The following is a 14632-nucleotide window of genomic DNA, read 5'->3' on the forward strand; positions in this document are numbered from 1 at the left end:
TTTTCCCATCAACAGGGTGATCTCAGCAGAGCAGAATCCAGCTTACAGACAACAACAGACAAAACCCAGCTTCTGCTTCATTTGTTCTTAGTTTTCACAGTTCTAGACTGAATACATGCTCCTTACAGAAACTTAGAACCTATGGTATAAAGTCCAATACAATGACCTGGAATTTTACAATTCAAGCACTAACAGAAACAGTTAACATGCCTTGGGAGCCACTAGATAAATATATAAACATATATACATGTTGCTATACTTGAAAAGTAAGATAGTGCCTGTTAAAAATATTTCAGTAGGAAAAGTCTGGAAGCATATACACTGGAATGTTATGTTTTTATCTTCCTATTAATCACGTTTTGTATATTTCTATATTATAGAGATTATACTTCGATTAAAAATATTTTTTTAGTCTTACCACGAGTGTTCTCCCAAATCATTGAAATTCCTTGAAAAAACTAGTTGCTGATATGAGGCAGTGAATGACTCATGATTTAACTATTTCCCACTGTTGGACAACTTGGTTTGTTTCTAATGACTGTTATAATAAGCAATGTTTCATTAAATATCACATAAATATTTATACACGTTTGATAAGTCCTTTTGGTAAATTGATGCAAATGTGAAGGCTTTAAAACCCAATGCATTGACACTGAAAAAATATATGTTGAGACAAAGAAGTTGGAAAAGCTAAAAGCAATTCTGGACTAGCTAACACTGGACAAATGTTAACAGCTGTTGGGAAATACTGGATTAGGCAGGGTTTTTATTGCGGGACTTCCTAAAACCATAGGAAGTGCACGTGCTAGTGCACGTGGTGAATTTAACCCTCAGAAGGGAGGAGTAAGAGGCATTTACAAAACTCAGCTGAGCAACGTAAGGCCTCCTGTTCCAGGGACGCTGTTGGAAACGCAGGCCTTTTCCCGCCACTGGGCCAAGCCCACTGTACCTATGACTGTTCCCACCTACATGCCTTTCTCCATACTGCCAGGCCTGCCTGCCTTTCTTCCTCAGCAGCTCATTCTTCTGACCAAGTATTCCTCATGCCCTCCGGGTATGTGCTCAGATTAACATCATCCTCAGGGCTTCATCATTCCACTGCTGCCACATTCCAAAGAGCAGCTCTTGCTTTTCTGAGCTTGCTTCCTCAGTCCAGTTTGTTTGTAGGCACCTATAGCAGGAACCATGCCCTTTGTACCCTGGTAACTCCATCCACAGCATATGTCCACCTGTACCAAGCATGTAAGCTTCTAGAACACCGATCGAGACAGAGAGAAACAACTGCTTAAATAAGAGTATTCTGATATCTAACATACCAATTATCTGCCCTGAGTAAGCCTAGGCGTTGCCTACTCAGCTCTCCTAGGCTTCAACACACCCATGTCCAGAATATGTGGGAGCACCAGCTCTTCAACAACCTGCTTCATTCATCCGAGGCAAGGTGACAGGGAATGAAAAGCAAAGGTGACACTAGAGAAACACCAGGGCAGCCAAGGGAGATGGAGTGAAATGTCCTGAGCCCAAAACAGGAGCCTCAGGAGCAGCTGAGCATAATGGACAGCATGGACTCAGGTGTCAGGAAACCGGAATGAAATCATGACTTAGCCACTCCCAAGCTATATGACCTGCAAGATAGTTGGCATCTCCGCAGACATTGTTCTCCTTTCTGCAAAACGGGTATACAAACACCTACCTTATATGGTTGCTCTAAGGGTTAAATGAGATTACGCACACAGGAAGCCTAGGAGTACCTCGCATAAAATGCTTTAAAAATGTCAGTTGTTGATATTATTAGCATCATCATCATTATTCCAAAGATTGTTACCTGCTTGACCTCTATCAGCTCTGACTTGCTCATTCCCATCAACAAGCCCTTCCCCATGATTGGTCACTCATGCCCTTGTTTTCTTCCTCTCAGCTCAGCATTCTCCCCTGCTCGAACCTCTGGCTGGTTCAGAGTCAGTACAGCCCATAGGAGAGTCCTCCAGGAAGGCACTATTACCTCGTCCAGGCTGTTCTGCTGGCAGGGGAAGGAGAAGGTGAAACCCAGAGGCAGGGACACGCCCTTCATGCCCATGTACTCAAGGAAGTCGGCAATGCACTGGACAATGTGGTCAAAGAGCTGCAAGCAGAAATTGGGCTCTGAGAGGAGGAACCCTGGCCCGGGCGTGCTGCCCCACCAGGGTCTGAGCACCAGCTCGAGGCCTCCACCCAGGAGAAACGCCAGCTCAGGCATGCACCTAAGCAAAGGCCAGCCCAGGGCCCTAGCCCATGTAGCCCTCCCCAGGACCACGGGTGAGCAGAGAAAGCACTGTCCTCCCAGGTGAGAAGTGGGTGTCTCCTGGGGTCCCCTCCCAGAGGTGCCACCCTGCCTCACCTCATCCCCTGTGCCATGCATGACCTCCCGCGGGATAGAGTAGATCTTGTTGTGCATCTCCACTCCACGTCGCTTCCCATTCCGCACGCGCACCAGCAGGACCCGGAAATTGGTACCCCCAAGGTCCAAGGCCAGGAAGTCACCTTTCTCTGGAAAATAAGCCCAGGAAGATGGTGGGTTGGGGCTGGAGAGAGTGACAGTCTAAACACCTTCCCCTAATGGGGAGCTCTCCCAGGAGGCCCTGGACAACCTCAGGGTGACGGACTGTGAGCTCCACCTAATGATAAAGAAAATAAGATCCCCGGGGCCAGAACCCTGCTGGCTCCTTAGTGGTTCTCAAATGAATTCAAGTTGTGGGGCCCCAGGAGTCACAATGAGCTCCAGAGCTCCAGAACACAGGAAAGAAATGGTGATACAGTATACTCCAGGATATCCAGACACGCCACCTGTACTAAATCAAAGGCCACCTCACATAAGTCTCTAGAATACAGAAGGAACAACAGAGTCCAACTCTTTAAAGGAAACTGAAGGGAAATGTTTCTAGAATGAGAAAACCCTCCTTTTTAGGACAGTCACAACGCACTACGTGTGTCACACACAGTTTCCATGCAACCCTCAGGCAGCCCTAAGAGGGAGGCATTGCATTCCCCTCTATGGAGGAGAGAGATCTGGCTGTGCTCAGGGCCACACAGCCTGAAGATGGTAGAGCTGGGACTGAGTCCCAGTCTCCATCTCTGGAACCTGTACCAGCTGTACCACACTGGACTGGTCAGTGATCATTTTTCTGAATTGGGAAAAGACCTTCATTTCTTAGATTGCAAGACCTAGAGCAGGGCTCAGCAATCTTTTTCTGTAAAGGGCTGAGCAGTAAACATTTTAGGCCTTACGAGCCACAGTCCCTGCTGCAACCATACAACTTGGCCATGATAGCGCAAAGCAGCCATAAACAGCATGTAGGCAAATGGGCGTGGTTGTGTACTAATAAAACTTTATTTACAGAAATAGGCACTGGGTCAGATTTAGCCCATGGACCTCAGTTTGCCAACCCCTGGCCTCATAAGAGCTAACCCTGGAACCAAAATTCCCGATTTGAATCCCAGCTCTGCCATTTTTCTAGCTGTGTGAAGTTGGGCAGATTTCTTAATTTCTCTGTGCCTAGGTTTTGTGCAAAACGTAGTAGCTTGTTAACAAACAAAATGAACTACTAATCTCTGTTAACGGTTAAAAATTAAATGAATTAATATGTGTAGAATGCTTAGAGAAGCACTTGACACATAGTAAGCCTTCATTAAGTATTTACTATTATCACCATTCAGTTTTAGCAGAGGAATGCCTTGGTTGGGACCCCTGAACACTAGAATTTCCCAGTACTAGAGCTGAAGAAACATGGTCAACAGTCTGGCCTGAACACCCAGTGCTAAGGCTAAGGGAGTCCTCCCACAGCGACTGAACCCTGTGGTGAGCTGGGTGGCATACCTGTGCCATCAGGGGTGGCACACACATAGGTGGGCAGCATCTTGACGGGGGCAATGGTGTGAGTCTCCTTGCTCAGACCTCGCTCCATTTCTACCTTCATCCTCCTCTTGACCTCCAGCAGCTGCTCACGGCTCAGCTTCAGAGACTCCAGGGTCTTCTGGCGGGCTCGGTGTTGATCGGCCAGCCGGTAGGCCACTGCTGTCACCATGGCTGCCCCCTTGCCACTGCCGTCCTCAGAGCGGAGGAACCGGATGTCGCAGTCGGGCACCAGGCGCCGCACGGTCTTGTGAAGACGCTTGGCGAAACTGCAGTCACAGACGTGGGGTAAGAGGTGGGTGTCCACAGTTAGAGTCAATGGTACAAATGGTGGGGGCAGTAGCTCACCACCTCAGCCCAAATGACACCCTAAACATCCTCTCCCTACTCTTTCCCAAGTTAAGGGTCACTGTATAAAAGCTCAGCTATTCAACTGCGACCACCCTGCTAAAAGGAAGGGTGGCCTTCTGGGAAGCCAGTGTCGCCTGCATGCACTCACAGAAGACTCCCTTCCCATAGGCCACAGTTCCTTTGCCCAACTTATCAGCCTCAGGTGATTCTGACACCAACTACTATTCATATTTCATCCTTCATTTCATTAGATGCTGCTTATGAAAGACCCAAAAAGGAAAAAGTCAAGATGCTCTTCTGGACTTTGGCCTCTCTTTGGCCCATTTCTGCCAACAATCCTAGAGGTGTCTGAACAGCTAAAGATAATAGGTGTGTTCAGCAAGAAATTCTCGTGCGGTGGTTGCTTGGAGCCATGGTCCCCAGGGCCTACTCCAAGTGTGGCCTATAGGCCACCAGCATCTCTGGGGGCTGTTCGAGATACAGGATCTCAGGCTGAACACAGACCTTCTGAATCAGAATCTACCTCTTAACAAGATCCCCAAGTAATTCGTGTACAGCTTAAAGTTTTAGGAGCTTTGGACTAGGAGCCTAGGGAATGGAATGGCTGAGACCGTCCACATCTACCTTCAGTTAATGAAGGCCCACTGACCTGGCACTCATATTAGGTGAAAATGATGGGATAGTAAGTGGGCACAATTGAGAGAAATCCTTCAAGTCCCAACTGAAATTTGAGTATTTCAGCACTTATGACCAAGGGATCAAACCATGGAGGGCAGGGCAGGATCAAATCAATACCCAGGTTAGCCAGAGAAGCTGGAAATAAGAGGGTGCAGAAAAAGAGCCCCTAGAAGCCAGGAGAGCTCTGAGTAAAGCCCTAGTTGGCAGCCTTCAGAAATAGCCTCTACCCATGCCAAGGAAAACACACTCATAGCTCCCGCTTGCCCCACTGGGAGCTTTTATTCTACAAAGAACCTCAACTCTGTGGTCCATCTCCACCACCCCACAGTGCAAAACCGGGTTCCTGTGGAGTCAGGTCTATCAGAGGCCCCGAATGCTGGCTCACTGGGGATGCTTCTTGTAGACAGAACCGTCCACCCCGATGGTGGAGCGCAGCCGCTCCTCGCCCTTGTTCTCCTTGATGCGCCGCAGGACGGCTGCCAGCGTAGCCGCGCACAGGCTGGCTGAGCGTGTGGACACGATCTGGCAGACCCGGTGAGTGGCCACACAGTCCTCCTGTGTCGGGTCCAGGCCCAGCCGCACCAGGATCTCACGGGCCTTCCGGATGCCATCCTTCTCCCTGGGAAACAGAAACAGCGTGTGGGCAGGGGTCCACTCACTGTGGCCAGTGGGCGGGGTATGTGGGCCGACATAGAAAGCCCTCGGCTCCAGCAAACACTATGTCCCAGGGAGGGCAGACACCCACCTCACTGCTCTGTCCACCTATGGGGGCGGCGGTGAGCAGTGAATAAGGAGGAGAGGAAAGCACAAGCTGAGTTCCTCTCCCAGACACACACACACACACACACACACACACACACACACACACACACACACACACACACACACACACACACACACACAGTACTTCAGGTGCCCATAATTAATTTTTCTCACACACATCCTACGGGAGGACGAGGCCCTGGTCTTGGGGCTTTACGCACCAAGTTGTGCGTGTGTGAGTTTGCCTTTCTCAGGTTAGTGGGAATGGTTTCCCTCTGACCACAGGAACCCAGCTGTGGAGCCCATCCTATTTTCTCTCTATAAGGCAGTCAGAGTCTATTGCACTTCACAATGGAGTCAGCACTGCTTTACTTTGCATCTAAAGATGGCGATAAAGGGTTGATGCTATGAGATTAGCCCTCTTCTTAGGGGAACTAAGAGCCACACAAATATGAAGACTGTCATCCCCTCCAACTTTAACAAGTAGGTACAGTTCCTTCAAGAATTCCACTTAAAACAAAGTCATTTGAACTGTCTCACTGCTCTCTTTAGCACCAAAATCACCTCCTCTCCACCATCTGGTCCCTGAGACAAGGCCTCATCAAGCGACAAGTGGAAGTCTCAAGGACGGGAAACCAGGCCCAACACTTTGGTTATTGTTAACTGAAAAACAAAAATCAGGCCATCCTCACTCCCACTCCTGCCACTCTGTGAAGATGTAGGTAGGCCTCAGCCCTACCTTTTGGAAATAAATGGGTCCATCTCAGGGCCACACAAGGACCTATTTTTCTGTTATGAAGCAGGGGTCAGGACAGAGCCCTTTTTGAAAATCACCAATAGGGAATGAAATGTCAGAGCTTCAGGAGAAGGGAAAGGAAGTAGATGCAAGTGAGTCATTAAAAGACCCACAGGGAGCCTCCAGCATTAAGCTTAGGTCCCTGGGCCAGGCAGGAACACAAGTGCAAAAGCACGAGTCCCTGCGTGGGGGCCAGCTGTCCCCAGCACCATGAGTCACTTTGGTAGTCAACACGTTCAAAACAGACAAGAGTGGAGACTATCTGGCTGGTGACATCTAGCCACAGGCCTGCCATGTGAGGCCCAGGCCTCACCACTGGGTGAGACCCTCCTGCCGTCCACATTTGAAGGATCAAGGGTCCATGCGTCTTCCTCATTCCACGGCCACCTGTCCACCCTTCTGGGGTCCCAGTGAACAGAGAAGGACCCGAAGCTTACCCTTCAATATCTGAAACATCTTTGGTCTCAAAGTGGCCCGTGGCGAGGAGCTCAGGGCTGAGCTTCCCCCCGAAAAGCAGCTCCTCCTTGGCCATCTTCACTAGGATAAGCCTCACGAGCTCCCCCATGTACATTCCACTGATCATCTTCTCAAATCTGCAGGGAGAGACACACCAAAAAAATTAAGTCTCTGCTGCCAATGAACTCGCTACTCCCTTGTGGAAGCAACATGCACACACGTGAGGCTGATGCAGGACAAAGCGCTAACTTGTGTGGCACTGACTAGGAGTGAGAGATGTAGAGAAGTGATGGTATTTCCTTCTCTAGCAAGGAAATGCTCTTTTAAAATGAAATCTTATGTAGAACCTCAATATTTATTTACAAGAGGAAAAAAAAAGGTCAATCTGATTAAATTTGGGGCACAGGGCCAGCAACTCATAACCTCACACTGTCCCTCCCCATGCAGGCCATTTGTGGATTCCTGAGAAAACTGTGAAAACAACCTGGGGTGGGAGGACGATGAAAAAGAGTAGAAGGACAGGTTGGGACAGGTGAGAAGGAGTACCAAGTGTCAGGTGGTCTTGGGAATCTGGGAGTGAGACATGTTGGAAGTTTCCGAGGAGGAAGGTGACTGGATAGCTGAGAGGGCAGTTGGGTAATTTATTTTTTCAACGCTAGGTGACACTGTTTTCTTTACAAGATCGTCTTTCTGGCTTAGATATGTGACAGGAGAAACCAAGCCCTTACAATTCTTTCTAGCAAAAAAGGCCCTTTCTTGGTATCTTAGAAAGGATCTAGGTCCTAGAGAGAGGAGGCACGCAGGGCCTTGGGCCACTAATCTACGCAGGCCTTCAGAGGAGGCCCAGAGCAGGGGTGTGGATGGGATTCCGATGTCACCTGGTGCAAACCAAAGAGAGGAAGCCGGGCCCTCGGGAAGTGACTTGCTCAAGACCCAAAGCCAGGTATGGCAGAACCGGAGCTAAGTGGAGAGCTGGCAAAACTGCCTGAACAGAAGGTATGTTTAAAATGTTTAAGCACCAGCACAGGCACGCTGCCTGAGAGGTAGCCCAGCTTCAACAGTAAGGAACCCACAGGTCTGCTTCTGCACCTGCTCCAAAATAGCTGGTTCTACGACACATAGGGGAGGGGGCCAGTGGGGCTCTGAAGTGTGAGTGGTAAAAGTTTTTATTTCAGTTTTTAAAAACACTTTGTTTCAGTCAATGTTTGGAAAATATTTATTTAGAAACATATAAAGAGTGAAAAAAAGTTCCTCCTCAAGCCCAGTAATAACTTCAGGGACAGCTGACACGTTGGTACATGTCCTCCCAGCATTTCTTTTTTTCTTTTTGAGCAGTTTTTTCAGTCCATGAATTTCCCACCAGCCATGGCAGACACAGCCAGTCTATGAAATGGACTCATGTTTCAACATGTGAGAGAAGCTTGTGACTTAAATAGACTGTGCTTTGAGGAAGCAAGGACTCCCCCTGTAAAGAAAAGGCCTCTCTTTTATAAAGCTGGTTTATAGGTTGGATTTTCCTCTCCAAGCAGGGATTGGTACTAGAAGATTTCCTACAACAGTCACAACACCAGTAAGACCAGAGTGGGCATGGGAATTCCCTGGTGGTCCAGTTGTTAGGACTCCACGCTTTCACTGCCGAGGGCCCTGTTCAGTCCCTGGTTGGGGAACTAAGATCCCGCAAGCCTCGAAAAAAGACCAGAGAGGGCCTGATTGCTCAAAACGTTTTGTAACTGCCTTCAGAGCTTGCAGCAATCCCTGTTTCAAGATCTTTAATAAGGACATTGGGCAAATGTTTGTGAGAGTGAAATAATGTTTTGTAAGAATCAAAAGTAACTAGAGGGCTTCCCTAGTGGCGCAGTGGTTGAGAGTCTGCCTGCCGATGCAGGGGACACGGGTTCGTGCCCCGGTCTGGGAAGATCCCACATGCCATGGAGCGGCTAGGCCCGTGAGCCATGGCCGCTGAGCCTGCGCGTCCGGAGCCTGTGCTCCACAACAGGAGAGGCCACAACAGTGAGAGGCCCGCGTAACGCAAAAAAAAGAAAAAAAAAAAGAAAAGTAACTAAAACCCAAGTCTGACCAGGTTGGAGAGACTTCAGGGGTCCAAAATGCTAGAGCCCCTCCTCCAGGCCACTCCAGGATCCTGGCTGGACCACAGGTCCAGGGAAGGTGGCCGAATGGGCTCCTTAACCAACTTTTCTACATGCCTTGGGTCTGGCTACGGCTGGAGCAGGAGGCCCTGGGACTGCTGCGACCCAGCCTAGCTCATAATAGGCAACGCTGCAGGAGTCTGAGTCAGAACCTCAGCCAGTAATTAGGAGCCAACTCTCACAGCTTCATCCCCTGAGCAGTGACAGAGCTGGGAACTACAAAAGGAGCTTTCAGATCCCTAATCTTTGCCATCTCAACATGACTTTTCTTATGTGGTGCACAAACTGTTTCTATGGACAGCTTACAAACCGAAGGTGGAAAGAAAGAGCAGGGCCGCACACTTCGAATACGAAGAATACGACCTTCTAAATTGACTGCTCTGAGAGATCCAGTCAAATCATTACCCATAATCTGTTTTGTCCGCTTGCTCTATCTTTTTTAGAGCGCTCTCAGCAACTGATAGTCACAATGTATTAGGAAGCACAACATTCCCATCAAGCAGTGGGTGTCTTGGCAACTTTTGGGGGCTATGAGGTTGTAAAGTAAAAATGACAGCCACCCCCGGACCTGGCCAGCCCCCACCTCGGCTCTGGAGCCCACCCCCCGAGCCCACCGCACACAGGGCAGCCGCTTACAGTTGCTTCCCGGGGTTCAGAGAGCCCATGTCGATCTCCTGGTCAAACTCCGTGCGGATGTCATCAAGCACGCCATCATCCCCAAAGGCTCCCCACTCCATGTTGATACACATACGGCCCTCATCACCCTCCACCATGTCGATGTGGCGCATCTCTTCCATGTAGCAAGCATTGCTGCCCGTGCCTGGACAAAACAAGGGACTGCTCGGCACCCACCCGCACCATCCTCCCCCCAAACCCCACATCTCTCCTAAACCTCCGTCCTGAGACCACCCCAGGGTGGCTGGGATTCCTCAGTACAGACCCCCAACATCCCAACATGGTCCAACCCACTACCACCCACAACTCCACAAGTCCTGGCTCAGCCCTCCAAAGTGACCGCACCATTATCTTCCAATATGAAGTATTCAATACAAAGGAACATCCAGGCCATGGACCCCTCCTCTCTTTGCAGCCCACCCCCGCAATCCATCGGCCAGCACTGCTCCTCACACCCAGTGCTCACGCACCCACAATGAGACCAATCTCGCAGTTCTGGTCATCATAACCACAGGTCATCATGGTCCCAACTGTGTCATTCACCACTGCCACAATGTCAATATCAAAGTCCTGCAGGGATAAAAGGGGGGCTTCTGACTTTCACTGTCACAGAAAGGTTACAGATGTGAAGATGAAGAGAAAGAGCAGTAAGACACACAGCTCAAGTGCAAGGCTAGAGCTGGAAACTGGGTCCAGATCCAGTCTAACAGCAGCATCTCACTTTCCACCCTGCTGGTCCTCATCTTGGAGGGCTTCGCTGACAGCAGCCCTGCAGTCTAGTTCACAGCCATCACTGCACTGAGAAGAGCCCATCTTATCATTTTCTTCTCATTCTCTTTTTTCTTTTCTTTCTCTCCCTCCCTCCCAGAAGGTCTTGTCCTTCTGTGACAAGACCTTTATCATGTCCTTTCTCTACCTTGTTCCACCCTGATATCAATATCATCCCAACTTTCTCATTTGAAAATGATATTCGAGTCTTCTTCAGATTAAGAACTAAAGGGTTTTTCTTGTACCAAGGCTAAGATTAGTTGTCCATCACGCTAATATGAAAACCCCAAAGGCATTTGATCATATATAAGATCACTGGCGTGCTAACTCTCTCAATATAGGTATGTCATTATGCAGCACACCTTAAACTTATACAGAGCTGTATCTCAATAAAACTGGAAAAAAATAAAGATTATTGAGTAACATAGCAGAGAAGAAGACAAGAAAACTTCTCATTAAGAACCACAAAAGATTCTCATGCTGATTTGAGGACAGACAGGGAAAGACTTCAGAGTGAACCCAAAAGAAAGTAAAGAGCCTCCAGACCCCAAGCTCCTGCCTCCCCATCTCTGCTGCCCTACTCACCCCTCTCCTCTGGATGGCTTTCCGGATCAGAGTAACCACATCTTTCCCTTCCACACCACTGGACTTGAACCCCTTGGTCCATGAGACCAGGAAACTCTGCAAAAGGACCAAGGAATATTGATTCCCCACAAAACTCAACCACACTCCTCATCATTAGGAGACCTCGTCCATGGGGCTAAACTAAAGTCATGACTGAATTTGTATATTTCTTCCCGACTAGTCTAGGAAGGAGAAACTCTGTCAATGACCAAGAAAGGAGACTAAATGAATGATTTATTGCCCCCAAGAAGTGGAAAGAGCAGGTTGTAGAAATGCCAAAATAAGACACTTGTATCCTAACGTCATTAACTTTCAACGATGTCTATCATAACACTTTAGAACAAAGGAGTCCCAGACTAATATCTCACTCCTTCTTCCCTAAGAGGGATAAGGATAATGTGCAATGTATATGGTCCTGCAAATTGCCATTTGACAGTGATAAAGACCCCCTCTTCTCCGATACCCCTTTACCATCGCTCTCACACATACCTACACAAACTCTCCCAGAAGGACAGAACTCCCAATACTCAAACATTGTCCACTCAATCCATCACAGCAACCTCCTTTACAACCTCCATTGTAAAGGTAGCAGGTGGCTCAGAGTTCTTCCCAGTCCTCCCAGTCCAAAGAATGAAGCAACAAAAGTGTCTGAAGAACTCATCTTACCTCGTCTAGTTTTGTTTGGAGACAGGGGAATGAGAAGGTAAAACCCAACGGGAGCTTCTTGTCTTTGATTTGTAGCTTATCCATGAAGTTGGCCAGGCATTCAGCAATGTGGTCAAACAGCTAAGGGCATACAACACAGGAAGATGAGCAGGGAGGCAGAATAGCTTAGAGATTAAGAGCATGGACTTTGGGCTCAGAAAGGAACTAGCTTAGCTGAATGTGTGCAAGATATGTATCCCCTCTGAAGTTTTAATTTGTTCATCTATAAAATGGGGGTGATAATTGTACCTGCCCATGAGTTACCAAAAGAATTAAGCGAGTCAATACATATAAGGATTTAACACTAGTTAGTGATTATTAAATACTGTCTTCCACTTACACCATTTATCCAAACCACCGTCAAAATAACTGCATTAGGCAGGGTAAATCATAGCCAAAGCTAATCAGAAAGTCATCGCGAGCCCTGGTAACGGAATATCCTTTGGTGGCTCTGTCAGAACCTCCCTTGACATGGATGCACAGCTGATTGTCTTACCAGAAAGGGCAGCCCATCTCACTGCCAAGAAGTATTTTAGCATCCCTGTCTCTTGTGATTGGGGGAGGGGATGGGACATTCTCTGTTAGCATTCTATAAATGAACTTAACGAAAATAAGTAACTTTTATATTTTTCCTCCCTCTAGAAAACCAGTTTCCTGGGGGCAATTCCAAGAAGTTAGTTTTGTTTTCTAACTTCAGTATGGAACACCCCAGTGAGTCCACAAAAAGCACTGAAGAATAAATAGGGTTTTATGAGTGGGCAGCCTCACAACCGTGACTATTCTAAGGAGGACCCAAGGCCCCTAAGAAAAATCCTAAGCCTAAGAAATCATCCAGACTTTCAATCTGCCCCAAAGCTCGCAGCCCCATGGCTTCCTTTTTGCCCACTCAGCATCCCCGAAGAGAAATTGGTGACCATTCCAGACACTTAGAGACTGAGGCCAGGAACATTCTGACGCAAAAAGTAAGCAAAGGTCAAAAAGACTGAGGAGCAGACATAGAGAATGGACTTGAGGACATGGGGAGGGGGAAGGGTAAGCTGGGACAAAGTGAGAGAGTGACATGGACTTATATATACTACCAAATGTAAAATAGATAGCTAGTGGGAAGCAGCCGCATAGGACAGGGAGATCAGCTTGGTGCTTTGTGTCCACCTAGAGGGGTGGGATAGGGAGGGTGGGAGGGAGGGAGACACAAGAGGGAGGAGATATGGGGATATATGTATATGTATAGCTGACTCACTTTGTTATAAAGCAGAAACAAACACACCATTGTAAAGCAATTATACTCCAATAAAGATGTTAAAAAAAAAAATAAAAAAAGACTGAGCAGAATCCAAGGGCCAGGTTGACCAGATGGCAAAATCTAAAAGCCAAGGGAGGTGAAAGTGGACAACATTCCTTTCCTTCTCTGGGCAGAAGCAAGGAAGATTCCACTAAACCTGGGGTCCCCAAAGTGTGGTCCACAGCAGCATCACCATCATGTTACAAATGCAAATTCTAGGGCCCAAAGCTAAACCTCCTGAATCAGAAGGTGTGGTAGAGCTCCAGGTGATCCTGAAGCAGTGGTTTGAGAACCACTGCACTAAACCAAAAGAGGGTTTGCATTTACAAAGGAACTGAGAGGCTCGGGGTGGCAGGGTAGATTGAGAGATGCACTGGCTCCCCAGATGTCTGGGGTATGCTCCGTAAGAGGCTAGAAAGACAAGCCCCTCCTAGAAGGGGGCCAGCTCTAACTGAACTTCCCACATCGATCCTGTCTCTCTGTCTGATCATGTGCAAAATTAACCTCAGGTGATGCTGAAACTCTCAATTTCCAAACCAAAACATTCTCAAGAGCAAATACTGGGCAATGACGGGGCTCTCTCACTAAGAGGATCCCCAATGCAAAGTGCCAACTCCCTTGAGCAGAGATCAAGTATTTTAATGTGGAAATAGGGTTTCTAGACAGATACTCAGAGAGTTCTGTTCCGTTGGGAAGTTGATCAGAGACAAAGTTTACAATAGGGTTAAACAAATTCCCAGCACCTTCTTCCTGGTACTCTAGTCAAAATGATCTTTAGTACAATAGTTTTTATCTAAAAAAAGGAAGTTGCAGAAGCTGTGCAAAGAGATAAGGCCAATCATCAGAGATGGGGGGAGGGGTTGGAAAAAGTAAAATGGTTTCCCCTCATCCAGCCCTGATCACTGCTCTCTTTCCAATTGCACTACCAACAGGGGAAGGCAGAAAAAAAAAAGAGAGAGACAGTGAAGAGGCATTAAATAATGTGTTGCCCAATACAGTAGCCACTAGTCATCTGTGGCTATTTCAATTAATCAGAATTTTAAAAAATTAAAAAGTTCCTTCCTCAGTCACACCAGCCATATTTCAAGTGCTCAATACTACACGTAGCTAGTGGCTGCCTCACTAGACAGGGCAGATATCAAATGGTTCCATCACCATGAACAGTTCTATTGGACAGTTCTGAGTTAGAAGAACCTACAGCTCTTTAAAAGAGGGTAAAAGGAGACCATCTGCTTCCCTTAAAGGAAGACTATACCCTTTTCGGTTAGCTGATGATCTAAGGATAAGATACTGGGAGAAACAGCTAACATCTTCCTGCCATAAAAAGGCTCAAAGAGCATCATTTTATGAAGGTAGAAAGGTTTCCTCTTCCTTATTGGTCTGACAATGTGTTCACTCCCTTTCCCACAGGAAACACCTTTAAAAATCTAAAGTGGCTGCTATTACCATTTGTAATTCACTGCTCTCATGTGGAAGTTCATGTGGCAGAAGACAGACTC

The 14632-nt window shown here is 47.6% G+C and overlaps 1 protein-coding gene across 3 annotated transcripts in view; it reads right to left on the reverse strand.

The window, feature by feature from the left end:
- HK2 (hexokinase 2) overlaps positions 1-14632 on the reverse strand; it is a 61590-nt gene that overhangs the window by 9103 nt on the left and 37855 nt on the right. The window contains exons 4-12 of one of the 3 annotated variants that reach the window (XM_033838129.2): positions 11813-11932; positions 11108-11203; positions 10225-10324; positions 9716-9899; positions 6914-7069; positions 5304-5537; positions 3854-4158; positions 2378-2526; positions 2003-2122 (exon numbers count right to left, since the gene is read on the reverse strand). In XM_033838129.2, coding sequence (XP_033694020.1) covers positions 2003-2122; positions 2378-2526; positions 3854-4158; positions 5304-5537; positions 6914-7069; positions 9716-9899; positions 10225-10324; positions 11108-11203; positions 11813-11932 — 1464 coding nt within the window. The remainder of the gene's footprint in view (positions 1-2002; positions 2123-2377; positions 2527-3853; positions 4159-5303; positions 5538-6913; positions 7070-9715; positions 9900-10224; positions 10325-11107; positions 11204-11812; positions 11933-14632) is intronic. The other 2 variants (XM_033838130.2, XM_033838131.2) reach the window with 2 other exon arrangements.

This window comes from Tursiops truncatus, chromosome 14 (genome assembly GCF_011762595.2).
Source record: "Tursiops truncatus isolate mTurTru1 chromosome 14, mTurTru1.mat.Y, whole genome shotgun sequence".
In the NCBI taxonomy this organism is placed as follows: Eukaryota; Metazoa; Chordata; class Mammalia; order Artiodactyla; family Delphinidae; genus Tursiops; species Tursiops truncatus.